This window comes from Hippoglossus stenolepis, chromosome 7 (assembly GCF_022539355.2).
Source record: "Hippoglossus stenolepis isolate QCI-W04-F060 chromosome 7, HSTE1.2, whole genome shotgun sequence".
Lineage (NCBI taxonomy): Eukaryota > Metazoa > Chordata > Actinopteri > Pleuronectiformes > Pleuronectidae > Hippoglossus > Hippoglossus stenolepis.
Window position 1 is genome coordinate 25296506 of NC_061489.1, and position 25083 is coordinate 25321588.

Sequence of the window (25083 nt, forward strand, 5' to 3'; positions counted from 1 at the left end):
GACTCACAAAATAATGAACACATTTCCTTGAAACTTGGTGGAAGGATGGAACTTGGATCTTTTAGGAATTTCTTTTATCAAATTCTTTAACATTGTGAGATTTATTTGCATTTTCAACAATTTCCCACGGGGAATAATTCATGAATCTTAATTATAAAAAACAGGTATATTTAGGGAACTGCTCTGTATGGATGTGGGCAACCTGTTGCAGCTTGATTTGAATTGATAAGGGAACTGGAGGTATGCGCTCGACTGGGCGATTCATAAAGCCATGTAGGAGCATCTGACACAAAATGAAGGTTTCTATAAATCTGCTCCTGATCTGAGTCATCCTCTCACACATTAATTCAGTGATCACCAATATGCTCGAATATGACTGTAAAGTACAAGAGGTTGTAAAATGTCACCTCGCTCGCTCTTGCTCTCCATTATGTTACAAACAGTTTCTTCTAATCAATGTTGGAAATACTCTTAATTTGCAGATGTTCTCTGTTAAACGTGACATCTGTTGCACGTCTATCCGTCCTGGGGGGATCCTCACATGTGGCTCTCTGAGGCTTCTACATTTCTTTCCCCTGTTAAAAGGTTTTTTTGGTAGTTTCACTCTTGTTGAGGGTTAAGAACAGAGGATGTCACATCTTGTTTAGCCCTATGAGACAAACTGTGAATTGTGAATATGGGCTATACAAATATATTTTGATTGATTAATCGTCCCAAGTGCAGGGTTTGTATTGTTTTACATCCAGGGCTCGCTTCTTTCAAATATAGTTTTGCTTATAAAATATCAGAAAACGGTGACAAACCAACATGTTCTGACCAACAGTCCCGAACCCAAAGACACTGAGTTTATGAATGGAACAAAGAAAAGCACAGGAGTTTGGGATCTTTGCCAAACTCACAATTGGATTCAAATCATTTCTTAATTCATTAAGAAGAAATGCTGTGCACTATATGTGGTTCTCTCTGCAGAGCGCGGTGTGCCAAACCATGGACTCCTGTCCTCTTATATATAACATCACTGATATCTAAGCTACCTGCTCTTGAAGAGGGTCAGAATGTGACTGAAAAGCAGAAAAGGTGCGTTTTAAAGGTCTCTGTCTGTTTGAAAACAAGTGAAAGTGGAATTTACAGACCAGCTGTTGGTCACTGCAGAAGACTGTGTGTGTTCAGTAGTGAAGTGAGGAATGTCCAGTATGTCTCCTGCAGCGGAGAACAGCCTCCGTGCTGTAACATTAGCACCGGTGAAATCCATCGTAATCCAAAATGCTGCCCAGGCTCAGCGCTCGTGAAATGAACCGGACTTTGGACCAAGTTATTTTCTTGGCACAGTTTCCAGTCTAGTAACATTCGCCCGGTGATGGGACGTAAACACACTTGACTGTAAAACTGATTTATTTAGTCGTGTAATCCAAAATGTAACCAAACACGACTTTTTATGTGAAGATTACCGGTGAACATGTTTCGGGCATTCGATCTAAAAATCATAGAGGATAACAACTGCACTTCGATAACAAGCTAAATTCAACCAGATACATATTTGTCAGTTACCCTTTTAAAGATAATCCCAATGGACACTGATTATTTTTCTGTCAAGATAATAATCTTGGCTCTCAACATTTACTCCTGTGAGAATCCAGCCTGTTGAGCTTCCCTCATTCTGCTCTAGTGAACATTGTCTCTCTGTCTTCTTTTCTTGGAGAATCGCCCACGTGTCCCAACAACAACCCAGATTGATTCTGAGTGGGATTGTTGAGCTTTTGTTCCCCCCCCCGGATGAACAAACAGTTTTTTTCCTCCTATTCCTGGCAAATTCAAACCGCGTGCATGTGCGGTAGAGTTCCAACTGTTGCCTCGGATTCTCGAGATCGATTTCTGGAACGTGGGATCAGCGACGAAACGCAGGTGGACTAAGTGTTTGTTGAGTGTTGTCAGACGTGTGAATCTTGGCGTCTCTCTTCGCTTGCTGCCTCTGGGAGAAACTTGCTGACACAGAAAAGTCCCAGCGCCTCTCTGCTCACTCTGATAGCTTGAAGTAGAAAAAGAGATAATGAGAACAGTATCTTTGCTTTGCTACCAGTTTGGTTCACAATCACGTCAGGAGAGCATTTAGTCATATCTGTTGTCGTTTCATCCTTGACCTCATCGGATTTGTTTCGTCTTTACAACCGATAACTCATCAACTGACTCAAAGATCCTCCAGATCTCATCAGAACTGTCCTTTTTTTCCAGGGTCTGTTCCCTCTGTGCACCGGGTGACCTGCGAGCCGTATTACACATTAGCTTCAATAACTCAGCTGCCGGCCTTCTCAACCCAAACTCAAAGCTCAATTATTCAAGTGTTGCTGCTTCTTGGCAGCGCAGGCGGCCTCCTGGCCCGCTGCAGCCTGCTTCTCTCCGGAGCGCGTCTATTGTCTGACTGATTTCCCCAGGCACCGAATCCTGGCAGCAGGATTGAAGGCCATCAAAGAGAATTAAGAGGAGACAATAAGTGTGTGTGTGTGTGTGTGAGAGAGAGACTGAGAGAGAGAGATGGTGGATGTGTGTACGCTTGTGTGTAAACTTGGGCAAGAGTGCTTTTCCATCTTTGTGTATTTGTGGTGTATGTGTGTGTGTTTGTGTGTTTGTGTGTTTGTGTGTTGAAGTGCAGCCAAAGCTTCCACAACAAGCAGAGGCCTCCCCTGCTGGCTCCGTCCACTGGTGCAGGCCTTCAGTGTCCGTCGCTCCAGCTGGCAGCCGACTTCCACTGAGGCCAAACACTCCAATACCCACAGGCCGGCCAACAGGGAGCTCTTTGTGATGCCAGAGTGTGTGTGTGTGTGTGTGTTTCTTTCTGTGTGTGTGTGTGTGTGTGTGTACTTATCAGCTACTGAGACAGTTGTTCAGCTCGTGATTGACTGCAAACGGTGCTAATCTTCAGACTTGGCTGCGTCCTGAGGACTTTTGTGTGTTTTGAAGAAATGACCCGGCTGCTGTGAGCAACCACTATATTGTAATTTATGCCTCAACCAAAGCAAATTGTAGAATCTGAATCAATGGTCTTGAGGACAATGTGTAGCGAGTGTGTGGTTCAAATGAGGATCTTGATTTGTAATATCTGGCTGCATTGATTTTCTGACGGTCAATGCGCAATTGTTTCAGTGCAGTTTTTGCAGGAGTCAACAACAGGTGGATATCGAACACGTGGAACAAGCAGTGGTTCGCTCTGTTTTCTCCCAGTCAGAAGGTTCTGGGTTTCAAACCGAGCCTTTCTGTGCCGAGCCTGCATGTTCTCCCTGTCTGCCTGGATTCTCTACAGTGTCATCCCACGGTCCCAAACCATGCAGGTCACGTTAACTGAAGGTTGTAAAGCAGATTTCAGACTTAAACCTTCTGCGCCTCATGTGAAGTACAAAGCAGGAGATCGTCCGAGTCGGATGCGTTCACAGGAACAGGAAAATGTCCAGAGCAACAGGGACGAGGGACATGGCGTAGAAATTTGGCCTTGAAATCACATGTTTTGATTTATAGCACGTCATTAGTACTGTCGGCCGTTATCATTAAGGGCTCTTAAATCTCGCCGTCAACTTGTCTGGCTCCTATTTCTCATTCTGACATTCATATTGTAGTTTGTTTTTCTCCCTTTTTGAATTGCGTGTTAGAAACGTCACCAACACGACCTCTCGCTGTGAGCTCTCCTGATATTCACTTGCTGTGTTTACACATGGGATCAGTCTGACATTCTATTAGGAGGCTGGCAGGACTCAGGAACATGTCTAGCCGTCACTGCATGTCTGAAAGTGCAAGCCTTAAGCTGCATGTCAGTGTGAGTGCAAGCGTGAGAGGTTGTCGGTCCAGACCTGACGTTACCATTCGCCCCAATATACCCAATTAAGAGCAGACAGCTCTGAGCACGTCGGTTCACACCTGACGTTAGAAAGTGTCTCCACGTGTGTCTTCTGTGATTAGGTCTCACTTCCCTGCTCTTTATGCTAATAAACACATCACGTCTGAGACCAAATGATGCTGTTTTCACCCAGGCTGAGAATAAAGATGTGTCTTTAGTGGATGTGGTTGAGGTCTGAGTGAATCAACGGGTTTGCACGTAGCTTCACGATGAAAGAAGATTTGACCCAGTTTCAGAATGAAACTGTAGCAGGTCAGCCGAGGAGATGATGAATTCACGTTCACGCTGATAAAGGATGTGGTCACACCTCTGAATGTGGTTTGAGAGATCGGAGCTCAAGATGCATTTAAGGATGCATTAGGGAGCGATTAAATAGAGCTGTCTGCTTGTGATCGGATCACTAAGGATAATAATACCGAGTGTGAACGGCCCCCCTGTGACCGTCTCAGGATAAACGATATGTCTTTATGATTCAGAGCCTCTGATGTTATTGCCTAATGTGTAAGAATGAAGGTAACAAAGTTTAGAGGATCAATATCAGGTCACTGCAGATTACCGCTGCACAGACCAGTCGTCAGCTTTGCAGTTTTTTCAGAGCTGCTCTTTGCAAACAGCTTCTGTCGTTCTTTTTTAAAATCTGACATTTACAACAACCCAAAGCTGATGCTGCGAAATCTCCGTGTTCACAGCTCTGGCAGGTAAACCACAATCACTCCGACCTCTTGCACAGTCATAAAAGCTGATGTATTACGCCGGGCCGTCAATTTGAGTATTTCCTGCTGTCGCTCTGTCTGTTGCTGTTGCTGATCTCTCAAGGATTCTGCAGTTGTGTTTGTTGCCTTGATTTGTTGCAGTGAGCAGGATAAAGTTTGTCCGGCACTGAAATGCTGCCAACTGGATGTTGTCGTGTGAATTTGACGTTTTAATCACAGCTGCCTGGGCACAAAAAAACGCATCTCTATCATAAAGCAGGAAGTGTTTAAAAAAAATGAGATCTTGGATTCATTGACGACCTGTCATATCATCGTAGGCTGTGAATTTTACCCCCAATTCTCAATTTTGCACTAATTCATATTCAGTTTTTCTCCTTGGTCGACTGTATTCAGGAACTTCACTGCTGTGAAACCTCATTTGATACCTGCTCGCTCCTCTCAGGGGTCGACCAGGCCGACAAACCTTTCACCCCAGCAGCAGGTTCAATTTAAGAATTTAAAAACCTCCAATTTCACCTTCCCTGATATTTCTTGCTTTTCCAAGAAGCAGCTGGACTCTGTTAAGAGAGCACTTAAAATGAAATCAGTCCCCGTAATGTTTTTACATTGCAGGCGTTTAACTGATCCATTTACCCAGAGTGACTGTTGACAGTTTTATTTCATTAAGCTGTGGACTCGAGCCACGGTCTCCTTTTTTTTTTTTTGCGGCGGCGACCTCAGAATAATCGTGTAAAAAGAGACGTCGAGGAATGAATTTAATTTAAGTGGATTTCAGCAATTATTTTCTGATCCAGTCAAGCAAATTTTTTACTGAATCAATCCCGGTGTTTTGATCCCACTGATGATATTTAATATCCCTTAATATCATTATGTAGACGAGGACCACTCTCACCCTACCTTCACTTACTAAAGGCTAAAATATCATCCTGTCAAATATTTCCTCTCACAGCGATGTGCGACTCTTTAGTTTCAAGTCTCGTGTTGAATAAATTCCTCTTATTTCTACATCTGAAGGAATTTCATGGCCTGAAGAGGTGAAAGTATTTAGTTCTTTACCCCAGTGATCATCTGGTGACCCGACCTTACATGATGTGTGACTTTTAGGATGTGGGCATCGTTAACTGCAGATTTTGGGTCATCACTGCGTCAGAGGACGTCGAACCCACAACCTCCGTAGATGAGAGGAACATCAGATATCAAGTCACCATGGCAACCTGGCGAGCTCTGTCAAGGCAGCGTCGTGTGATGAAACGTTAGATGTCTCAGAGCGAATAAAAGAATCACATCAATGGACACTGAGCATCAACATCACTGTCACGACCTCTGTATATTTGCACTTGACAGACTTGTTACTGGTCTGGGAAATGAACATTTTGGATTTATTGATCAATGGATTGATGGTGATGCAGGTTTAACAAGTGGCTTGAGAATGATGAGCACTCGTGGGGGCTAAAGCCTGGACGTGCTGATGAAGCATGAATGTGGATCAAAGTCTAACACACTTGACACAAGTTTATCCTTTGATGATTTGCATTTCCATCACAAGTTTGGTCTTTAATTTAATTTCCAACGCGGTTAGAAAGTCTTCACTTGAACTCGTTTCAAGCTGTAGACACCCCGAAGCTAAGGCTTTCTGAAAGTCCTTTCAGAGAACAGCCATGATTGTGTTTTCTCCCCCTGCGGCTCCAAGGAGATTTGATTCATCACATTGTTTCTGTAAATCTTGACAGAATGAGACTCTCTTCTGCACTGGTCGATATCTGTGCTGCTCAAATCCCTCACAACTCGAACCACGCGCGGGACTCGCACTCCGCTGGGATCAGATATTTGTCTGTGGTTGTAGAACGTGACTGATGGAACCAGAGCGACTGGTTTCTGTAGGTGTTGGTAGTGTGAGCGGGAATGAGTGTGTCTGTGGGTTTGTGGGACAAACACATGCTGCTCGACAGGTTTCAGTGGGAGGATGATGAGGATCTCTGTGGTGTCATGGTCGTGAATCATTACTGGATGACAAAAAGGCCAGCAGGGTGTGAACAGACCCACAAATCAGACGCTAGTTTTCATTTCCTCTCATTTTCTCACTTAATGTTTCCTTCTGGCTCAGTTAATAGAATCCATATGTGCAGAGGGATGTTTAAATTGTTCTTTCTGTGAAGCTTTAACCAGTATTTTAATGTTTGGATATATTTATTTTACAGCTGGAAAAATTGGTCATTTAATTCGTGAATTGTTTAAAGATCACAGAAAGGCTGTGCTGAAATAACAAGGCTTTCCAGATGAGAGTTTTTTTTGAGGCAATGATAAGAAATAAAGAGCTGAAGGACACAGGATCGAAACAGAAATATCTTACAGGCCTTGATTTGTGTGTTTTTGACCAAACAAGGTTTGAACAAAATCTGAGACGATGCTGAAACAACCTCATCTGACCTGATTCTATCTGAATGATCCTTATCACCGGCAGCAGCCTGAGAGCTGACCTGACCTGAACCGAGCTAAGAGGTGGTTGGGTGTGTTTTTATCACATGCACACATTCCCCGGAGTGATAACTCTCCAGTCATCCAGTGAAAAGAAAGACAGCAGCTATCTTCTGCTAAGAAAGTCTGACTCATAGTGTTTTTTCTTGACACTAATTAATTGATCTGCAACCACATCAATAAATACACACGTGGCACCTGGAATAAGGTCGAAATCCAAATTGAATCTGTTGTTCGGAGTGGAGAACTGTCACAGTTTGATATTCAGCTTATTTAGAGTCGTACTGTGCTCACAAATTAACTAAATGACCAAAAGCATTTTGACTAGAGCTGCAAGAATTAGTCTGTTAATTGACCAAATTAATTGGCAACTACTTTGATATTTTACTAATTGTTTATAGGTATTTTCTTAGCTGAAATTGCACCATTTGAAAGTAAACAGAATATCGTTTTTGGATGAGCTGGAGTTTCTTAAACTGAAAAGTCTGGAACCAGAAGAGGAGAAGCTGCTGCGTCAGCAGATTAATGTTGATTGTTGAGGAATGAGATGTTCAAACAATCACATGTGGGTGTAAGGTTCAGCTGTCGAGATATATTTGGCCTTGAGGTGCAGTTCATTAGGGGAGTTTGGGCTTTTTATCTTCCTATCATGACAGATTTAAATTCTTAAAAATGAGCTCATTTCATTGACATTTTCCCCTCATTTTAATTCCATATTTGCCCTTTTGGTAACGTTGAACTTGCAGATGTTAAAATTAGTTTTTATAAATAAACGCTCAACATTTGAGTGTGTAATGTTGTCAGTGTAGAAGTATTGTGTCGTCGTCGTCCCCTCCCACCTTGTTCGAGCAACCTAAAGGACAAAAGAGAAAGCGGCTCCTGACACATTCCACACATTGGAATGTGCTTGATGTGAACGTGACCTCATCTCAACCCTGCAGACACACACATGTAAACACCGAGGAGCTGCGTGGCCGTCACGTGACCATAACATCTGCGTGAAGCTCATCGGCGCGTGACAGCTCTCTAATAGGCAGCGATACAGCGTGTGTCCTCAGCAGCCCCCTGCCACACTTCATCTCTGCAGACTAACTGGGCTAATTTCATGGTCTGACGAGCAGACAGAGGCGGGTTGACTTTTGAAAGGCAGTGGGTTTTTCACGTGTGTGTTTAGACGGATGAGACGGAGGAGGATGCTCACCTGGCGTTCTCCACCTCCCTCCATGACTCCACGAGTGGTCGGACTCCTACAATTACACAGTGACTCACACAAGCTTCTGGCACAACTGCTGCGTGGCTGGGAGACAGAAGTACAGTATGTTGCTGTGTGTGTGTGAAGGACGGCTACGGCGGCTCGTGAACACTTGTGCAACTTGCGTGCTCAAGTTGTGACTCGTGAGATCCTCGTCTGTGGTTTTCTTTTGGCTCGTCAAACCGTGTGGGTGGAACTGTGACGTACTGGATTGTACTCAACTCTCTGTACGTTGTGTCTTCTTCCTTTTAGTCACTCAACACAACCAAACCAAATTTAAAGCTATTTTTTGGGGAGTGTGATCATGCACACTTTCTGTTCGAGTTCTCCCGTGTCTGCAGATTGAGGTTCTGTTAATTAGAGAATCTAAATCCTCCATAGGTGTGAATGTGAATGGTTGTTTGTCGCTGTGGCGCTGTGCCGACCTGGTATAAACATCCACCCTGAGAGATCTGATCACACGTGAGGTCAGATCTCACTACGTCTGTTCACACCTGGAATTAAAACGTGTCCTGAATCTGTCCCTTGACATCGGATCTCACTTCCCGGGGGCTGAATGAATCTCGTGCAGCTCAGCCGTCGTCACCTGGTTTGTGACCTCGCTGCATAACAAACAGATGTCTTACTCTGCTCCTCTGTCTCCTTCAGGCTCCAATGAGAGGCTCTCCATGATGAGGAGCTAACACTGTCGGCCGTACAACCGCAGGAAGAGACGTGGCTGCTGCACCATCCACAGTCGACGCATGGCGGTATTAGGGGTGAGAGAAGCACGCTGTTTGGTTTCCTCTTGTTTCTGTCCTTTCATTTCCCAACCCTATAGCAGCTCTATGCTCCACGTAGAAAATATCATTTCAAAATCACAACAATTCTGACTGTGGCTGCTCACTCTTTCCACAATTGTTTTTTGACACACTAAAATGTCTGAAATTAGAAATTAAAATCCATATAATTTTTTTCCCATTTAGTCTAATCAGCTCTTTAGAATTTGAATATGTTACATTTTCTTTCAAAGACGACACAAAACAGCAAATCCTCACAATTGCAAAGCTATTTTTGCCTAAAAATCACTCCATTAATTATAAGAGACTAATCTTTTCAGCTCCATCCGTGTTGTTGTAGATTGTTTACAATTCTCAATCAAAATCAAACCACACTTATCGTTACTTTGAGGATGTGAACCTCGTCAATCTGCACAGATAAAAGATCACGACCTCCACGTTCATCTGGCGTCTGTACATCTTCCTCCCCGTGTTCTACCTCGGTGTGCAGATGCTCGTGCAGTCAGTCAGCGCAGATCTCAGAACAGGTTGGAGCCTCTAAATGATGGATGTGAGCTGCCTCGGCGCCGTAATCACCAGACACAACCGTCCATTATCTGTAATGTAGCTGGCTGTAATTTCACATCTGATCATTTGCCTGCGACTGTGGTCTGTTGATGAGTCTGTCACACACTCCAGACAGGGAGCCGGTCAGTCGCTCATTTAAAAAGTACCGTCTCTGTGGGAAACACAAATATAATAGTAATTAAACATTAATTGCATCGGATAAATTGAATGAACCGCTGATTGTTTTCAGTCAAAGCAGAACTGAAAACCAACCGGTTTGTTGATTTGATGGAGACAGAAGTGATATGATTCAGAGAAGGAAGAGAAAATACCTTCATCAAAAGAAAACATCTTTCAAACTTGAGATGAACAGAAAATCTTAAAATCTTAGGTCTGATCTTTATAAAGATTATGCATTAGTCAATGTGGCATTTCAGTGTCTTAACATTCATCGATTTCATTCAGTGACCTGAGATCAATATTGGTATTGTTCAGTAGAAGGAACAGCGCGTGTTTTATTAGAAAAGTAGAACACAAGCATGACAACCAGCAGTTCCATGATAACTGACTCTAACCTTTAAATCCATTAGAGCCTCCACTTTCTCTCTCTAACACTTCCTTCTTTATCCTTTTCTTGTCTTCTACAAAGACGCTGTAGTAAACATTAAAAATCACCATTTTACAACTGTGAAATTCAGTCTTCACAGTCACTCACATGGATCTATAATGCATGAAGTTTCTCACTCGTGTAACAGGTCTTTAGATTTGAACAGTAAATATAAAGACGGCCATTAAGGAAACCTGTAAAACTGCATAAATAATAATAAAAAAAATCGAAGTATGTAATGAGTAAGAAGAAGCCAGATTGTGAGACTTCATCAAAGATGTGAGAGGGAACAAGAGCAGCAGCGACCTACAGGAGCTGAAACCGAGCTGCAGCGTTGGTTAGGATGTACAGGAAGTGACATACTACCAATAACAGAAAAGAATCGCACGCACGCACGCACGCACGCACACACACACACACACACACACACACACGCATATACGCATAGCACATTGTAGCTTGCATTGCAGGGTTTTTCATTTCTTCCCAGTATTTGTTTTGCAGAGTGTTATTTTGTATGTTGATGAATTGTCTGCATGTGGGTACTTGTGTTTGCAAACTCACTTGTAATACAGTATTTTGAATTTAATTGAAAGACTTCTGGGCTCCTGCTCCCACCCAGGCGCTGCTCTGCTGCACGAGTGTGCAACAGAGCAGCAAATCCAAACATCATGGAAACAAGTAGCTGGAGCAGAGCAATCACTTTTAATAAAGAAGGATTTTTACAGTTAGCAGCGTCTGAGGGACGGGCTCATTATTGTGCGTTTTGAGCTGAGGCAGCAGTGGATTGTTATTATTTTAAGCTGCTGTATGTGTCTGCATTGTTCCTGCTGGTGCTAATAGGGACGCTGGAAGCTGTCTGGTGGGAAAAGTGTTATTTTCATAAAACATCCTGCACTAATTTGTCAAATAATTGTGCTTTAACTAGCAACACAACAGGGAGGAGAAAATGAGCTGTGGCTCCTGTTGACTGTTCTCGTGTGACTCCGCTCTTGTTCATTTGGATTTTCAGTCACTGGCTTCTATTAACATACAAGTGTGCATGTTAGGACCTGGTGATTTCATTAGCAATCAATCCGTCAGTTAAAAGAATTCCAATTTTTAACCATATAGTCGATTAAATCCCAGAAAATGTTAGAAGGAAAATTACTGAAAATGTCCGAGTGACCAAGGTCGCATCTTCAAAAGTCCTAATTTGTAAGAGCAACATTTCAAAACCCCAAGATCCTAATTGGGGTTTCATTAACTATTTTTGTTTATGTTTCCCGTGGGAACATTTACCTGTTGTGCAAGTTGCAAGTTACAAGTTGTGTTGGGAGATGCTTTGCCGATATGTTGTTGTTTTCTATGAAAAATGTATAATTCAAGACGTAAAAGACTAAGTACATGTTGGTCCAGATGTTACTACTGTGTTGCCCACGCCGTCTTGTAGTACTTTGATCGTTAGTTTAAGTTTTATATGTGTTTTAGTGACGCTGTTTTTGGCGCTGATTTGTCACGGCGGTGAACTGTTGAACGCCCATTTCCCTGTTTTAAGTTTGGCACTTTTATATCGTCACCTTTTTTAAAGTAATCGCCCAAGTCATTTTTTCAGGTTTTTCAGAAAACAACAAAAATTTACCAAATATGGGGTTCTGATCTTTGATCTCTTTGAGTTCTGGATGGTCTTTGATCACACCTTCAAAGGACTCATCCAAGGATAGTCTGATCATCGTTTTCAGATATGTCCTCTTCATGGTGTGGATGTGAAGAGGACCATGTGTCTGCTTGGCATCTTCCACAACATCAACGGGAGTGTTGAAGTATTGTCTGCTCCACCTGAAACAGTCTTGACCTGGTACTTGCTGCTTCATCGCTTCAACGACGGCCTCATGGTCATTTTCAGTGGATGAGGCCTGATCGGTGTCAGAACTGTCGAGTGCATCTCCGACCAAAAAGGAAAAACAGGTCAACCCTTTGAGGTGTACAGTCACAAATGTGTGATCATTCTGAAAAACATTCATTGCCCTGCACATCGGTTACATCTACTCAAAAAGTGACTCAAATAACAATATCCAGGGATCAAAAATAATGGCAGATTACATCTTTGTTTATTGACTAATCCATTGTTTGACGAATCGCTGCAGGGTTCGTGTGTGTAATGGAATCTGCGTGACAGGTACAGGTGGACTGGGAGTGTGTATTTAGTAAGATAAGTCTCATTGGAAGTGAAACGAGGCCTCACTCAAACCTCATCTCCTGTTTGTTACTGCCACTCAGATTAAAATGACAGTTGGTGTCTTTTTAAGCGTCTCTAAAGCAACAATCGCTGCTTTTTAACACCTATGAATCATCGGCAGCTGTAGCAGCCTGTCGGCCTCTCGTCAGATTGTCATGGAGCAGAAACGTGTTGAGCTGGAGACTCTGTGTGGTTCAGCTGCAGCTCACGGTCTCCACCTGTGGTTTAAAGCTGGCGGAGATTCGTCACGGCCAATAGAAGATGCCACCTGCCTTTTCTTATTAGTGATTTCCTTTTGTAAGAGTCCGTCGGTGCTGCTGCAGACTCTGGAACGTTGTCTTCAGGTTCAGATCTAGGAGGAAAACACCGGACCCATGTTTGCTGAAAAGCAGGAGCGATGGTTAAGTAGCTCCCTCGGTGCGGTGAGGACAGACGTAGGAAAAACAATGAAACTGTGAAATGCTGCAGCAATATTCCACAAAATGTTCTCTGTTGTGATTGTGGGTATTTCACTGCTGCTGGCAGTGTTGTACTTGCTGTGGTTTGTGCTTTTTGATATTGCTTGTGCTCGACAATATGTTTTCTGGAGGTGAAATTCCCTCTGGAATTCACTTACTATGTCTTGTGCTTGATGTTTTTGTAGAAGTGTGCATCTTTAACCTTCATATAATTGAAGATATATATTTTGTGCTTGCGGTAAGGCTCATCACTGTCGCACAAATAATATAAATATAAAGCAAACGCAACGGAAGGAGGAGAAAAAGAAAAGAAGAGTTTTAACAGGCACAAGTTGTAAATATTGCACAATGAAAAGAGGTCAAATTGTGTTATTATTATAATCCACTCGACATTCACAAAGTGTTCTGAGGACAAAATGTCAATTTCAGTTTCCCACAGTCTTCGTCGGACAAACAGTACAATCTGAGAAGCAAGATCATGTGAATATTTAACACTGAAGTGATAAATCGATTATTAGAATAGATGCTGGTGAATTTTTCTGTCCACCTGCAGAACGGAAACTTTCAGTATTCAGGTTTAAATCCAGCTGCAGTTAAAAACCACGAAGGACGTCGGGATGTGTTTCTTCATCCCTCCTGCACATGTGCAACAATCTGCTCAGCGTGTTTACAGACGTGGTTTTAACTTCCTTCATTTGCACGTCTGTTATTTACAGAGAAGTCTTGTAGCTGTGGAGCCACAGTTTTAGAGGTTAGACCCTGTGACCTTCAGGGTTTACTACAAAAAGTAATGTCAGAAAATAAAAAAAGCACACGAGTAGCTTCGCCTTAATTATTTAAATGGGGCACTTTTGGAGTTTTTGCAAATATATGATGGCAAATAACTAAATGTTTATTGTCTTTTATATATCCCTTTAATTTTTAATGTTGAGTTAGATTTTTTTAAACCTTAAGCACTTCAATAAATGGCACATTAAAGTTTTATAGAAGCTTTTACAATGAGAAAGTGTTCTGTCTGTTTGTTAGTAAGTTGAAACAAAAACTACAGGACGGATTTCCACGAGACTTGGTGGTGGAAGAATGTTTTATCGGTTAGAGAGGATTTAAATGTGGTTTCATAGGCGTGTTGGCATTTTTCAACCTCTGTGTGGGTTTGTGCTTTTTATTTCCTTGAGAAATCAAACCTTCATCTTGTAGTTTTCAGTAAAATATATCAATAGAAGAAGTATTACCAACACAAATTGATTTCCCAGACATCTCAACGTACGCTCAAGGTGTTTTGACGGGAGCTAAATCATGTTTTTTGTTTTGCTCTCAGGCAAATTCAACTTTTGACTTGTCCCGAGCTTCAGTCCTTAATATTTGTGTTTGTTCTTCTTCTTCCTCAGAACCCCGACATGCTGACGAGGAAGATAAAGCTGTGTCACATCAACGCCCACATCACATGTCGTCTGTGTGAGGGCTACCTGATCGACGCCACCACCGTCACCGAGTGCTTACACACCTGTAGGTCCCCCCCCCCCCTCACGCACCAGCTCTCTCCCTGTCCTTTCAAATATTCTCTGCTTTGAAGATTCGCTCTTCATCTCCTTGTTTTGTTGCCGTCTTTCTGTTTCCTGTCAGTTTTCTCCTTGTTTCTGTCTCGTCACTTTCTTGTTTGTCTCCCAGGGGTTTGTTTCTTTTCTTGGCTCAGGTTTTTACCTCCAGGATTTACCTGCGATGAGAAGAATCCTGGAGGCCGGTCGATGCCTCTGTGATCCGTGCTGCTTTGTTTCTATCTGCTCTCTGACTCGCAGCTCTGCCTTCAAGTCTGTATCGTGTGTTTCATCAGCAGCTCTGAAGTCCCTGCTGTCTGTCGGACCAGCTGTGCTCTGGAGTTTCATAGTGTTTTTAGCAACATAGAACTTCCCTTTGTTCCTATTTATGTATAACTTCATTAGGATTTATAAAAAGAAGCCTCTCAGGTGAACAAACAATCAGACTCGCCGTTTCACAGAAAATTGGATTCCTGTGAAATCTGCACATTTATTACCCGGCAGATGAAGGAGAGAAGATGTCGCCTCTTATTCACACAGTGGTTCATCATTAGCTGGGTGTTTTCAGTAAAGTAGGATAATACAGTCCTGTCTGTGTCTGCGGTTAGTCTTCATACCGTCTGTCTTTTATACATGAGGAAACTCCTGAAGCCTAAAAGCCCTAAAAGCGACGCGTCTGCATCCTCTTCAGAGTTTTCTCAAAGACACACTTCTTTGTTTTTAAGTTAAAGAAACATAAGTTGCACGTAGTCCTGTCTGAGGTTAGGAGACGTTCTCAAAACCTTTTTGGGTTTACATCGCAGTTGGATCAAACTCTTCAGAGACGTGATTCGATTTTCTATATGAGGCAAACATATCTAAACAAATCTGCAACAACTCCTGTGGCTCAGGAGGAGGTGGAGCGGATCGTCCACTAACCAGAGGGTCGGGGGTTCCATCCCAGTCTCCCACAGGAGTAGACGACTTTAAAGTTCATGTAGTCTGAAGTAGTCGTAACACGTCTCGTCACTCTTGCAACACGTTTCAGGGGAGAGCTTCCTCCTTCAGCCAGATGTTTCCTGTGTAACCACGAGGCCTTGTGTCTCCGAGAGCATCGTGTTCCACGTCGGGCTGTGCAGGAGCGCACTGCCCCTACAGACGAAACCCTGTGCATTACATGTGGGTGTCTGTTTTAACGCCTCCTGAAGTGAAAAGGAAGCGGTGCAGCCCGTGAGGGACGCCTCAGGGAGTCTCTGAGCTGATCCTGATGACCTCACCTGCCACCTGAAGTCACCTGAAACGCTCACATGAGATCTGGGTGAGACGTGTGAAGGCAGATCTAACTGCTCACTGACAGGGAGCCAGGCGCTTGTGGTTTGTACACAGCTGAAAGGTTGTGGTGGTTGTTGTGAAATCATTATCTTCTGATGCTGCAGAATAATGAAGGTGTCTGTGGTTTTTATCGCCTGAGGTCGATCTCACTGCCGCTGCTCAATCAAACTCTGTGCTTTTATTCCTGGTGCATTCGACATTTGAGTCAGTGCATCAGACAGAAGGGAAACGTTTTTGTGTCATTAAATTCTATTTGACAATGAAGGTTTTTCCTGTGAGGCTGTGAATTAGGATCATTGATATGGTTTATACCAGACAAGCCTCATAACTGGGCCTGGGTTATAATTAACAGACGCGTGTAATGTGTGTTAAAAGAGTTTAAGTTGCAGAAAACGTTAATTGTATCTATGAGATTTAAGAAACAACATAAAAACTATCAAGGAAAGAAAATTATAAATTTAAGAGCGGCACGGTGGCGCAGTGGTTATCATAGTTACCTCACAGCAAGAGGGTTCTTGGTTTGAACCTGACAGCCGACAGGCAGGTCAGGTTAACTGGAGACTCTGAATCACCTGTAGGTCTGACTGGTTGTTTGTCTGCTGCCGTTTTCAGACAGGAAGTTTCTCCTCTTTCTCTGGAGGAAGGGACTCAGACATTTGCGTTCTCGCATACAGCCCCTCTGGATACTTTCAGGAAAACACCTCTGTTTCAGTGCACGTCTGACAGCAGCATGTGTCGGCTCTGCCATACGCTGACGACCCGTCCACCATGTACCACCCTGTCCCTCGCCCAACGTCAGCTGGAGTAGCATCTTATTTAAGGAATTCATGTGTTTTTCTTTATTGATTAACATCTGACCGACTTGCAGCAAGTAGCCTCCTTTATTAAAGATGCGTATCAATATCACGAAGGTCAAACCAGTTGACTCGTTCAGCTCCAGGCCAGATTGTGACATGAACCCATACAGTGTAGTACCTCGCGTGTCCACTCGATGGCGCTGCTCCACCACAGATGAGGGTCGTATTGTGCGTATAAAGGGATTCACCGGTGAGAAATCAATTATCTTGAGTATAAACTGTTTCACAGGATCATCTGATCCATCAGAAGTCATTACGTCATCGCAGGGGTCAAACTTTCCTCTCTGTTCCTCCTCTAATCACTTCCTTTCTGTTTGTGTAGGATTTATGTCACTGAAACAAACGATCAGCTGATTAATCAAATCAAACATATTATCAATCGCTTGATTTATCATCAACATCTGCTTCTTCCAACTTCTCACACATGAGCTTTTACTGTTTTTCTCCTTTATATCATTTCAAGCTCAATTATTCTGAGATTCAAACTGTTGTCAGATTAAAAAACAATTTGGAGATATTGATTTCTGCTTTTGAGAAGTTGTGAAGGGAAGTTTATAGACTAAAATTTTGATGGATTTACAGTATTAGTATATTTGATAAATCAGTTGATGAATAGAAATGTTAGTTGCAGCCCATTTGTCATTTGAATACAACTGTCTGAACTAAATAAACAATATTAATGTTGGCTATATCTTGATTTAAACATGTGTAGTAACCGCGTGTGTGTGTGTGTGTGTGTGTGTGTGTGTGTGTGTGTGTGTGTGTGTGTGTGTGTGTGTGTGTGTGTGTGTGTGTGTGTGTGTGTGTGTGTGTGTGTGTGTGTGTGTGTGTGTGTCTCCAGTTTGTAGAAGTTGCCTCGTGAAATATCTGGAAGAAAACAACACGTGCCCCACGTGTAGGATTGTTATTCATCAGAGCCATCCACTGCAGTACATCGGGTAAGTGAGGGACCCCTCACACACACACACACACACACACACACACACACACACACACACACTCCCTTAGTGCACACACATGCACACCCTTGCATGCACACTAACACACACTGACATGTTGACATCAGTGTGTAGGGAGCCACTTGTGCCTGTGGGGGGCGTCACCAGGTTATCAGCTGTGGAGCTTTTCCAGAACTTTTGAAATCAACACTGATTAACTCCTCAGGTTAAAGTGAAGAAGTCACATTTAGAAAAGTCTTTCCCTTGTTGTGTTTGGGAGTCGGCTCTGCCAGGTGAAATCCTGCAGCGTGAGGGATCATGTGGCTCGAACCTCCTCTTGAGCGCTCACCCATCAACGTCTGATTAATACGAAACACAAAGCTCATCTGCACCGGCAATTAAGTCATTACCTCCTAAACTGTGCTGTCGGCAGACTCATTGTTTTCCTGGAATTGCTCCGTTCAGAACACATTAGCTCTTTGCACAGCTGCTTTTCTTTGCCCCCTCGAGCTGATGGGAAACATCACGAGAGACGTGAGGACAAAACACTCGACAGGTGACTGAAGCAGATCATTATCCCCGAGTGCTCATCAGGAAGATCGTCAAACAAAAGTCAAACTCGTCCTACTACTTGTTCTGTCGAGTGTAGCTTCTAGTTCTCACAATAACGTAAATACTTACAAAGAATATCCTGCTGTTCTGGGGCTGATAGTTTTCAGATGCACAGATTTAGATTTCCCTCTGTGCTCATCTCAGTTCTACTCATATTGATTGTTTTGGCAGTGAATGGGGTTTTTCCTGCAGTGATGCACCCACACGGATGAAAACCTGCAGAAACACAAAATGTCTTCTTTTTTAAGCCTTTAATCTTTTGAAGAACCTTTGTGTCGAAGTCCTTTTGTTCATTACAACATTTATTTAACTTGCTAAAAGTCTTCACCTGATTAAAATCTGTTTCCTGGAGAGACGCCCCTGAGAGGACAGAATACAACAAACAGTGTTTGTTCAATAAGGACAAAATGAATTCCTGATTGGAGCCTGAGTACAGACGGTTGACCAGCAGGTTAAGATAGCTTCAGCTTTTGGTTCAGCTTTGTGTTGTAGTTTTTGCCCACCAGGGGGCAGTGGTCTGCTGTGTATCTGGAGCCTCGCCATCGTGCAGCCTCAGATTCAGTCTCTCTCCCCAGCGAACAGCAGGGGAGATGAACCTGTCACATTTTCCTGGAGGTTGCTCCTCCATAGAACCGGCGCAAACCCAGCGTGACCATGTCCCTGTGTGTCAGGGTGACGGCCGACCGGAGCCCACACACTGTGCACCTGCGTCACCTGCGTCGCCAAACAGGGAAAAACTATTTAACACTGACTGACGGAGCATATGCTGCACCGCGGCCTCCGAGGGCGGGTGTCACTTGAATTCTCGACATAAATGACACCTTCAGAAAAAGCTTTCACCGTTTGGGAAGTTGTGCTTCATTTACTGTATTCGTGTTTCCAAACTTTTTAGGCTCTGTGCAAGTGCAGCCGTTCAGTTTAGCTCAGGAGGAATTCTTTCTCCTCAGGTTGTTGCATTTAGAGGCATAAATATAATGTGGACCTCTATTTACAAGAAGGAAAGTCTCAAAATATAATATATAATAATGTGATGCAGCAGATTTTGTCTTTTTCTGTCTTGATCATTTCACGACTCCTCCAACTAATCTCTTGAAACTGTTTTAAATCAAAAGGGATCCTGGGTATCAAGGTTACACCACAATATTATTAAATATATATGTCTGTTCTCATAAACTAATAATAAGGATGATAACTAAAATAAATATGTATGAATATTGATTATAAGTGATTATATTAACTAACTATTTCCTTGTTCTCTTCAGCCATGACAGAACAATGCAAGACATTGTCTACAAGTTGGTACCGGGACTTCAAGAGGGTGAGTGTTGTGTGTTTCTTTGTAATGTAACGTAGAGTGGGTCCATCTAATACACAAAAAATGTCAGTTCACATCATTAAAAATGCATAGATAAATTATAATAACACATTCTTGCTATCCTGGATGGGCCAAGCCTCTGTGATGGAACAGTTTCAGTGTTCACTCACACTCCAGTGAACTTCAGAAGCCTGGCGACAGCGGTGACCTTGAGAAACAGTCGCCGCCTCATCTCATTTTCTTCTGTTTCTTCTCCTCTTTTGCAGCGGAGATAAAGAAGCAGAGAGATTTCTATCAGAAGTTGGGGATGGAGGTGCCCGGAGACATTAAAGGGGAACTTTGCCACATGAAGACTCATCTAGATCAGCGCAATGGTACGATCGGGAGCTGTGAACATAAGTAACAATAAGTAACATCAGAGGCGTGACCAGTAACAGTGGGAACCATTAAGTAGTAGAGACGAAGGCAGTTTAACCAGTCAGAGTGAGCCCCTGTCCTGCGTGTTGTTCTTTTTCCAAACCAGTTTGCTTGCGAGTGCTGGTGTGAATGTGTGCCCAGAGGGCCGTCGTGCTGGCAGGCCTAATCGCTCGCTTAATCCCCTTCTCTGATTTTGGTAATTAAGGCTCAAATGGAAGTGGAAATGCTCTCCAGCTTCCTGAGCCTCATCACTTGAAGTTTACAGCCACACACACACACACACACACACACACACACACACACACACACACACACACACACACACACACACACACACTGACATATGCTCAAACACACATTCATGTTCATACACAAATACATTTCACGGATCATTTGATGCCAACAGAGGTGGAGACCCAGGAACTGTGGAATTTCATTTCTCCATCGTTTGAGCTTATTGAGCTAAAAAGTGACAAGAAAAACAATAATCACGGTTGTTTAGGGGACTGATTTCTACGCAGGACACTGTGTATTGAATGATATCTTGTTTAGAACATATTGAATATGTGGAACAGCAGCAGCAAAATATGCGATGTCATAAGAGTAGTTCCAACAGTTTCTATTGAGTCTTTGATACAACAGTTTTCCCAGGATTCAACTCATAAGAGCCCTCCTGCTGTTGATGCACACACATGGTGTAGTATGCACCGTAGACCCATCACTCAACCAATGATCGCGCGCTGACGTTAACGGATCAGACTGAATCACTGGAGGCACCAGACGTTCTGTAACTCTGAGCTCCATTCACTTCTTCTTTAAGTGCAAACACAGTTTTCTTTACAAGCATCGTTTGTCATCGGCGAAAAACAAAAACTTCCGTCAGCTCACAAGACTCATGTTCTCCAAATTGCTCGGTTTCACGAGCACTTACTGAAGAAGATGGAGGAACACGAGGCCGCGGCACTTTCCTCTTTCATGACAATATCTAAACTCCCACACACAAACGGATGGTTTACCCCCAAAGACGCCTCCCTTGAAAATGTTATTGTACGTCCCCCTGCGATTTGATTGTATACGAGATCCCATCAATCACAAACCCGCCAGACGCTCGACTGTTTCAGACCCGATTGTTAAACTGAATGAAACAAAGAAAAAGAAGAAGAAGAAGAAGAAGAAGAAGAGAGATCCCTGGACTCGAGCGACATCATTACCTGATGCCGTCATGTCTATTTAGGATCTGAGAGATACTCTGGGGTTGTTTGAAGGTGAGACACAACAACAAGAGCAAGCCCCCTTGATAAGCAATCAGAGAAGCTGACTCTGGAGACAATCACCGCAGGGACACCAAAGCAAGCTCAGGCCTCTCCCGGTAATACCCTGTGGAATTGGTGACAGTTAGTCCAAATGGAAAATGGTCACAGAGGGTTGAGCACAATCACATCTACAGTCTGAGCAGTGAACTGTCACACACACACACACACACACACACACACACACACACACACACACACACACACACACACACACACACACACACACACACACACACACACACACACACACACACACACACACACACACACACACACACACAGAGGAGAAGACGACACTGAATTTCTCTGTTTGTAAAGTTTACAGAAAAAGCAATACGCATCTGAGCGGCAATTTGGTCACAGCGCCTCGGTTTTGACTCGGATAACTACGTCTCGTATGAAACGATTCAATACTGCAATATCACGGCCAACGAGAAAATCCAGGAGGAAACATAAGAGCCACACCTGCTCGGGACGATTTAGCAGCAGCTTCTTCTATGAGGTGTTTTTAAAAGATGTTTAGGCGACTGTCCGCTGAGTTTTACGTGCACATACGAGAAAGCGGGTCCACGTTTCATAAAATGTTTATAAACCTCACTTTAAAAAATTGTCTGTGACACCAACTCATAAAAGACAATTAAGAAAATCACCTCAGGCCTTTTCACATCAGGCCTCCTCCACCCCCCCACCACCTCAGGCTTTACTTTGTGTGTCGTTAAACAGGAGCAGTACCTTTCATGCACCACTCTGAGCACATTAGCTTCAGTGGCCCAGAGTGTCTGTCTCCATTTTCCTGAGAAAGGCACATGTGTGAGATCCAGCGGAACTGGGTTCAGGCAGCGCCGGTGCCCCCCCCGCCCCCCCACGGGCTCATCAATGTGGAGGATGACTGAGGGTTTTCTCTTGATTAGAAGTCGCTGTGTTCCAGAAACGTGCTCAGACAGCAGCTAATTCATTTAACGGCTGCTGCGACAGCCTCAGACATGTGATTGTCTCATAAATGGGCCTCTGAGGCGTTTTACACTGCGACAGGCTCAGGCTGTTTAAAAACCTGCAGAGAGACAAACATGTCTGTTTCCCCGTCGTCCAACGAGTCTCGACTTCAACCGAGTCACCGTGGACGTCAATTAGGCTCAAGCCTCTTGACTTCAGTTAATGAGCTCGAGGAGAGAAACACGCTGCTGGACCGACGGGGAAAAACATAAACAGTGATTCAGTTTGAGACAAATTGTCCAAGAAACACCCACTGATTGAATGATTGTCTTCAGTTTTTTACTTTGACAGGTTTAGATCTGTTTGTCTCCTTTTCTCTGGGGACCAAGTGTTTTGTTGTGATTCAGAACCGAGAACGTGGCGCTCAACACTTCTTCTCCTCCCGAACAGGCGATGCAAAATCAGAGGACACCGCCCACAAGGACGCAGGAGAGGAGAAACCAGAGGAGGACAACGACTATCACCGTAGCGACGAGCAGGTGAGTCCTGGTTTTAGTGACGGACAGCGAGTGATGCTGCTGCTGTTCTGTCCCCTGAGCAGCTGGTCTTTTATAAACTAAGACAAAGTGTAGGTTTGCTTCAGTCAGAGTACAAAGTTAGGAAGTGTGAGGAAAGAGAAGTTGGTGTTCTACATTATGGGGTCTATCAATCATCAATCTTTTTTTGGAGCAGAACTCGAAACTTCACAATCAGGTCACGAAGTGGTGTCTGAAGTTTTTTGTTTTCCTGAGAGAAATATTAGGACTTTTGAAGTGAGCGACACAAACACAATCACATCCCTCATTTTATTTATATGGAGGCAGGATAATTAACAGTGTAACTATCTGCTTGGTTAGATAACATGAAAAGCAACATGATGATTATGTTATAGAGGTGAACTGGTGCTTTCGCATTAGAATTCAGAGGCTGTGTAAAACGAGTTTGTCTCCTAAAGCTTGGAAGCAGCAGACGGTTTAAAATAATGACGGGTTGCAGAACAATGTGTCAGGAACAAACGCACAACTGAATAAAATACTGTTGCTGATAATTGTCGGGACAATTACCTTTTTTTTTTTTTTAAAAGCCTGCATTTCAATAATTGCTTTTATAAAAGCGGCCCCAGTGTGATTCACCAGTCTGCTTCACAATTACAGGTTTCTTTTGTCTTTGGTTTCTGTGGCTCTTTAATTTGAATTTATTCATTTAGTGTCGGGCACCGCGGCACCGCCGTCCACCGGAGGCATTCAAAATGGATAGTTCCTGATTTCATTTGTAGTCTGGCACAATCTCAAGCTCTGCAAAAAATGGTATCAATAATGCAGAGGGAGCCGACTGATTGTCGTGCTGGACGGACGACACCGGGAAGACAAATCTTCTTCCCCTAATGTTGCACAGGCTGAGGAAAAGTGTCCTTGTGCCGTTTTCCGCTGCTGTGTTTAGACGTAGGAACGACCCAGTGGTGTCGGACGGAGCCGCTCGTCACTGCCATGTGCTGAAGACAGGCCGCCCCTGGTGAGGGTGAGGATCTTGCCCTTTGGAAATTCAGCGACGGTGCAGAATGCGCTCTGAATATCTTATCCAGCCGCCTGTGTGAGCTGAATGCAGCCGTGTCGAATATCGAGGAGGGAGCGAGCCGAGGAATCCAAGATACCTTATTTACTCTATACAGCCCGTCTCTAGGGAACCTTGTGTGTTGTTCTGTTTGTTCTCCACCCAAAGAGGAGATATAGATTTATTTTCTTGACTGCAGAGGTCCTATATTCAGTGCGAGATTCACAAACTGATGCTGAAGGTTATCTTTATAAGAAAAGAGCTGTTTGGAAGAAGCAAATCTATTCAGCTAGAATACCACCGCCGCCATCACGGTGTCACTGAAGATGTGGACGCCGCTCAGATTTAACAAGCGCCAGGCCAAGCGCCACGCGTGACCGATTTCCAGAACGCTCTCCTGCACGACCTTTGCGGGGGGGCAGCAGTGCCACAGAGAGCTAATGAAAGCAGTGACACACAGCGAAAGAAGAGCGAACAGAACGACAACAACAGCCACAATCAATCAGGGATATTTACATCATCAGCAAAGCATGAAATAGTGCCGGTTTCAGAAGTGATTATTCTGGGATGGAGGGATGAATCCTGAGGGTCAGGGTCACATCTAATGTTCATGAGATGTTCCCTGTGTGTAAAATTTGATGAACCACAGCTATTTTGGGTCCTAAAGAGGAGAAATCAGAGAACACGGCTCTGCTCTAAATTATTAATCACGTTTCCAAATGCTCAAAGCTTCGTTTATCAAATTCAACACTGGCACGTAGAGAGAGTGGAGCTGCTGCTGCTCCCAGAGCCACACAAAGAAATACAATAACAAGACGTCTGCACGCGTCCATGACTCGGTGATGAGCCTGTGAAATCATCTCTGTGTGGCACCATAAAGCCATATATGATGTTTTCTCTATACGCCTCACTCTTGCATCAGTCACATGTAGCTTGAGCAGGACTCCTGGGCAACATAAAGAGGTCGTTAATGTTCAGTAATGTGAGGAAGCTGCCTCTTCGAGCCGCCGCGGAGTCCAGATCACCGCGGAGACTTTTATTCCACATTATGAGCCTCCCTGATTGCCAGCGCGGGTGGAAAAACAGACACGTTACAGCGCTGCCAGTTTTAATCAGAGACCAGTGATGGGTTTCCAAGTTTAAGCAGAAACCAGAGTAATGTTGGCTCTCCCTGTTTGAAGAGAGAGCGGCAGAGGACTCGGTGGTGGTGATGCAACCCGGCTCCTGCAACCGCCGCCGGCCAAAACCAACTAACGTGTCACCACAGGGGGGGAACACTACTGGTTCATTGAGATGTGAAGGGGAAAAGCAGAAAACCACCATTCTGTCTA

General features: G+C 43.7%; 1 protein-coding gene across 1 annotated transcript in view; it reads left to right on the forward strand.

The window, feature by feature from the left end:
- LOC118112204 (polycomb group RING finger protein 3) overlaps positions 1–25083 on the forward strand; it is a 46111-nt gene that overhangs the window by 12196 nt on the left and 8832 nt on the right. The window contains exons 2-7 of the mRNA XM_035161325.2: positions 8972–9081; positions 14320–14437; positions 17476–17572; positions 19447–19502; positions 19766–19873; positions 22613–22701. Coding sequence (XP_035017216.1) covers positions 9067–9081; positions 14320–14437; positions 17476–17572; positions 19447–19502; positions 19766–19873; positions 22613–22701 — 483 coding nt within the window. The 5' untranslated portion in view covers positions 8972–9066. The remainder of the gene's footprint in view (positions 1–8971; positions 9082–14319; positions 14438–17475; positions 17573–19446; positions 19503–19765; positions 19874–22612; positions 22702–25083) is intronic.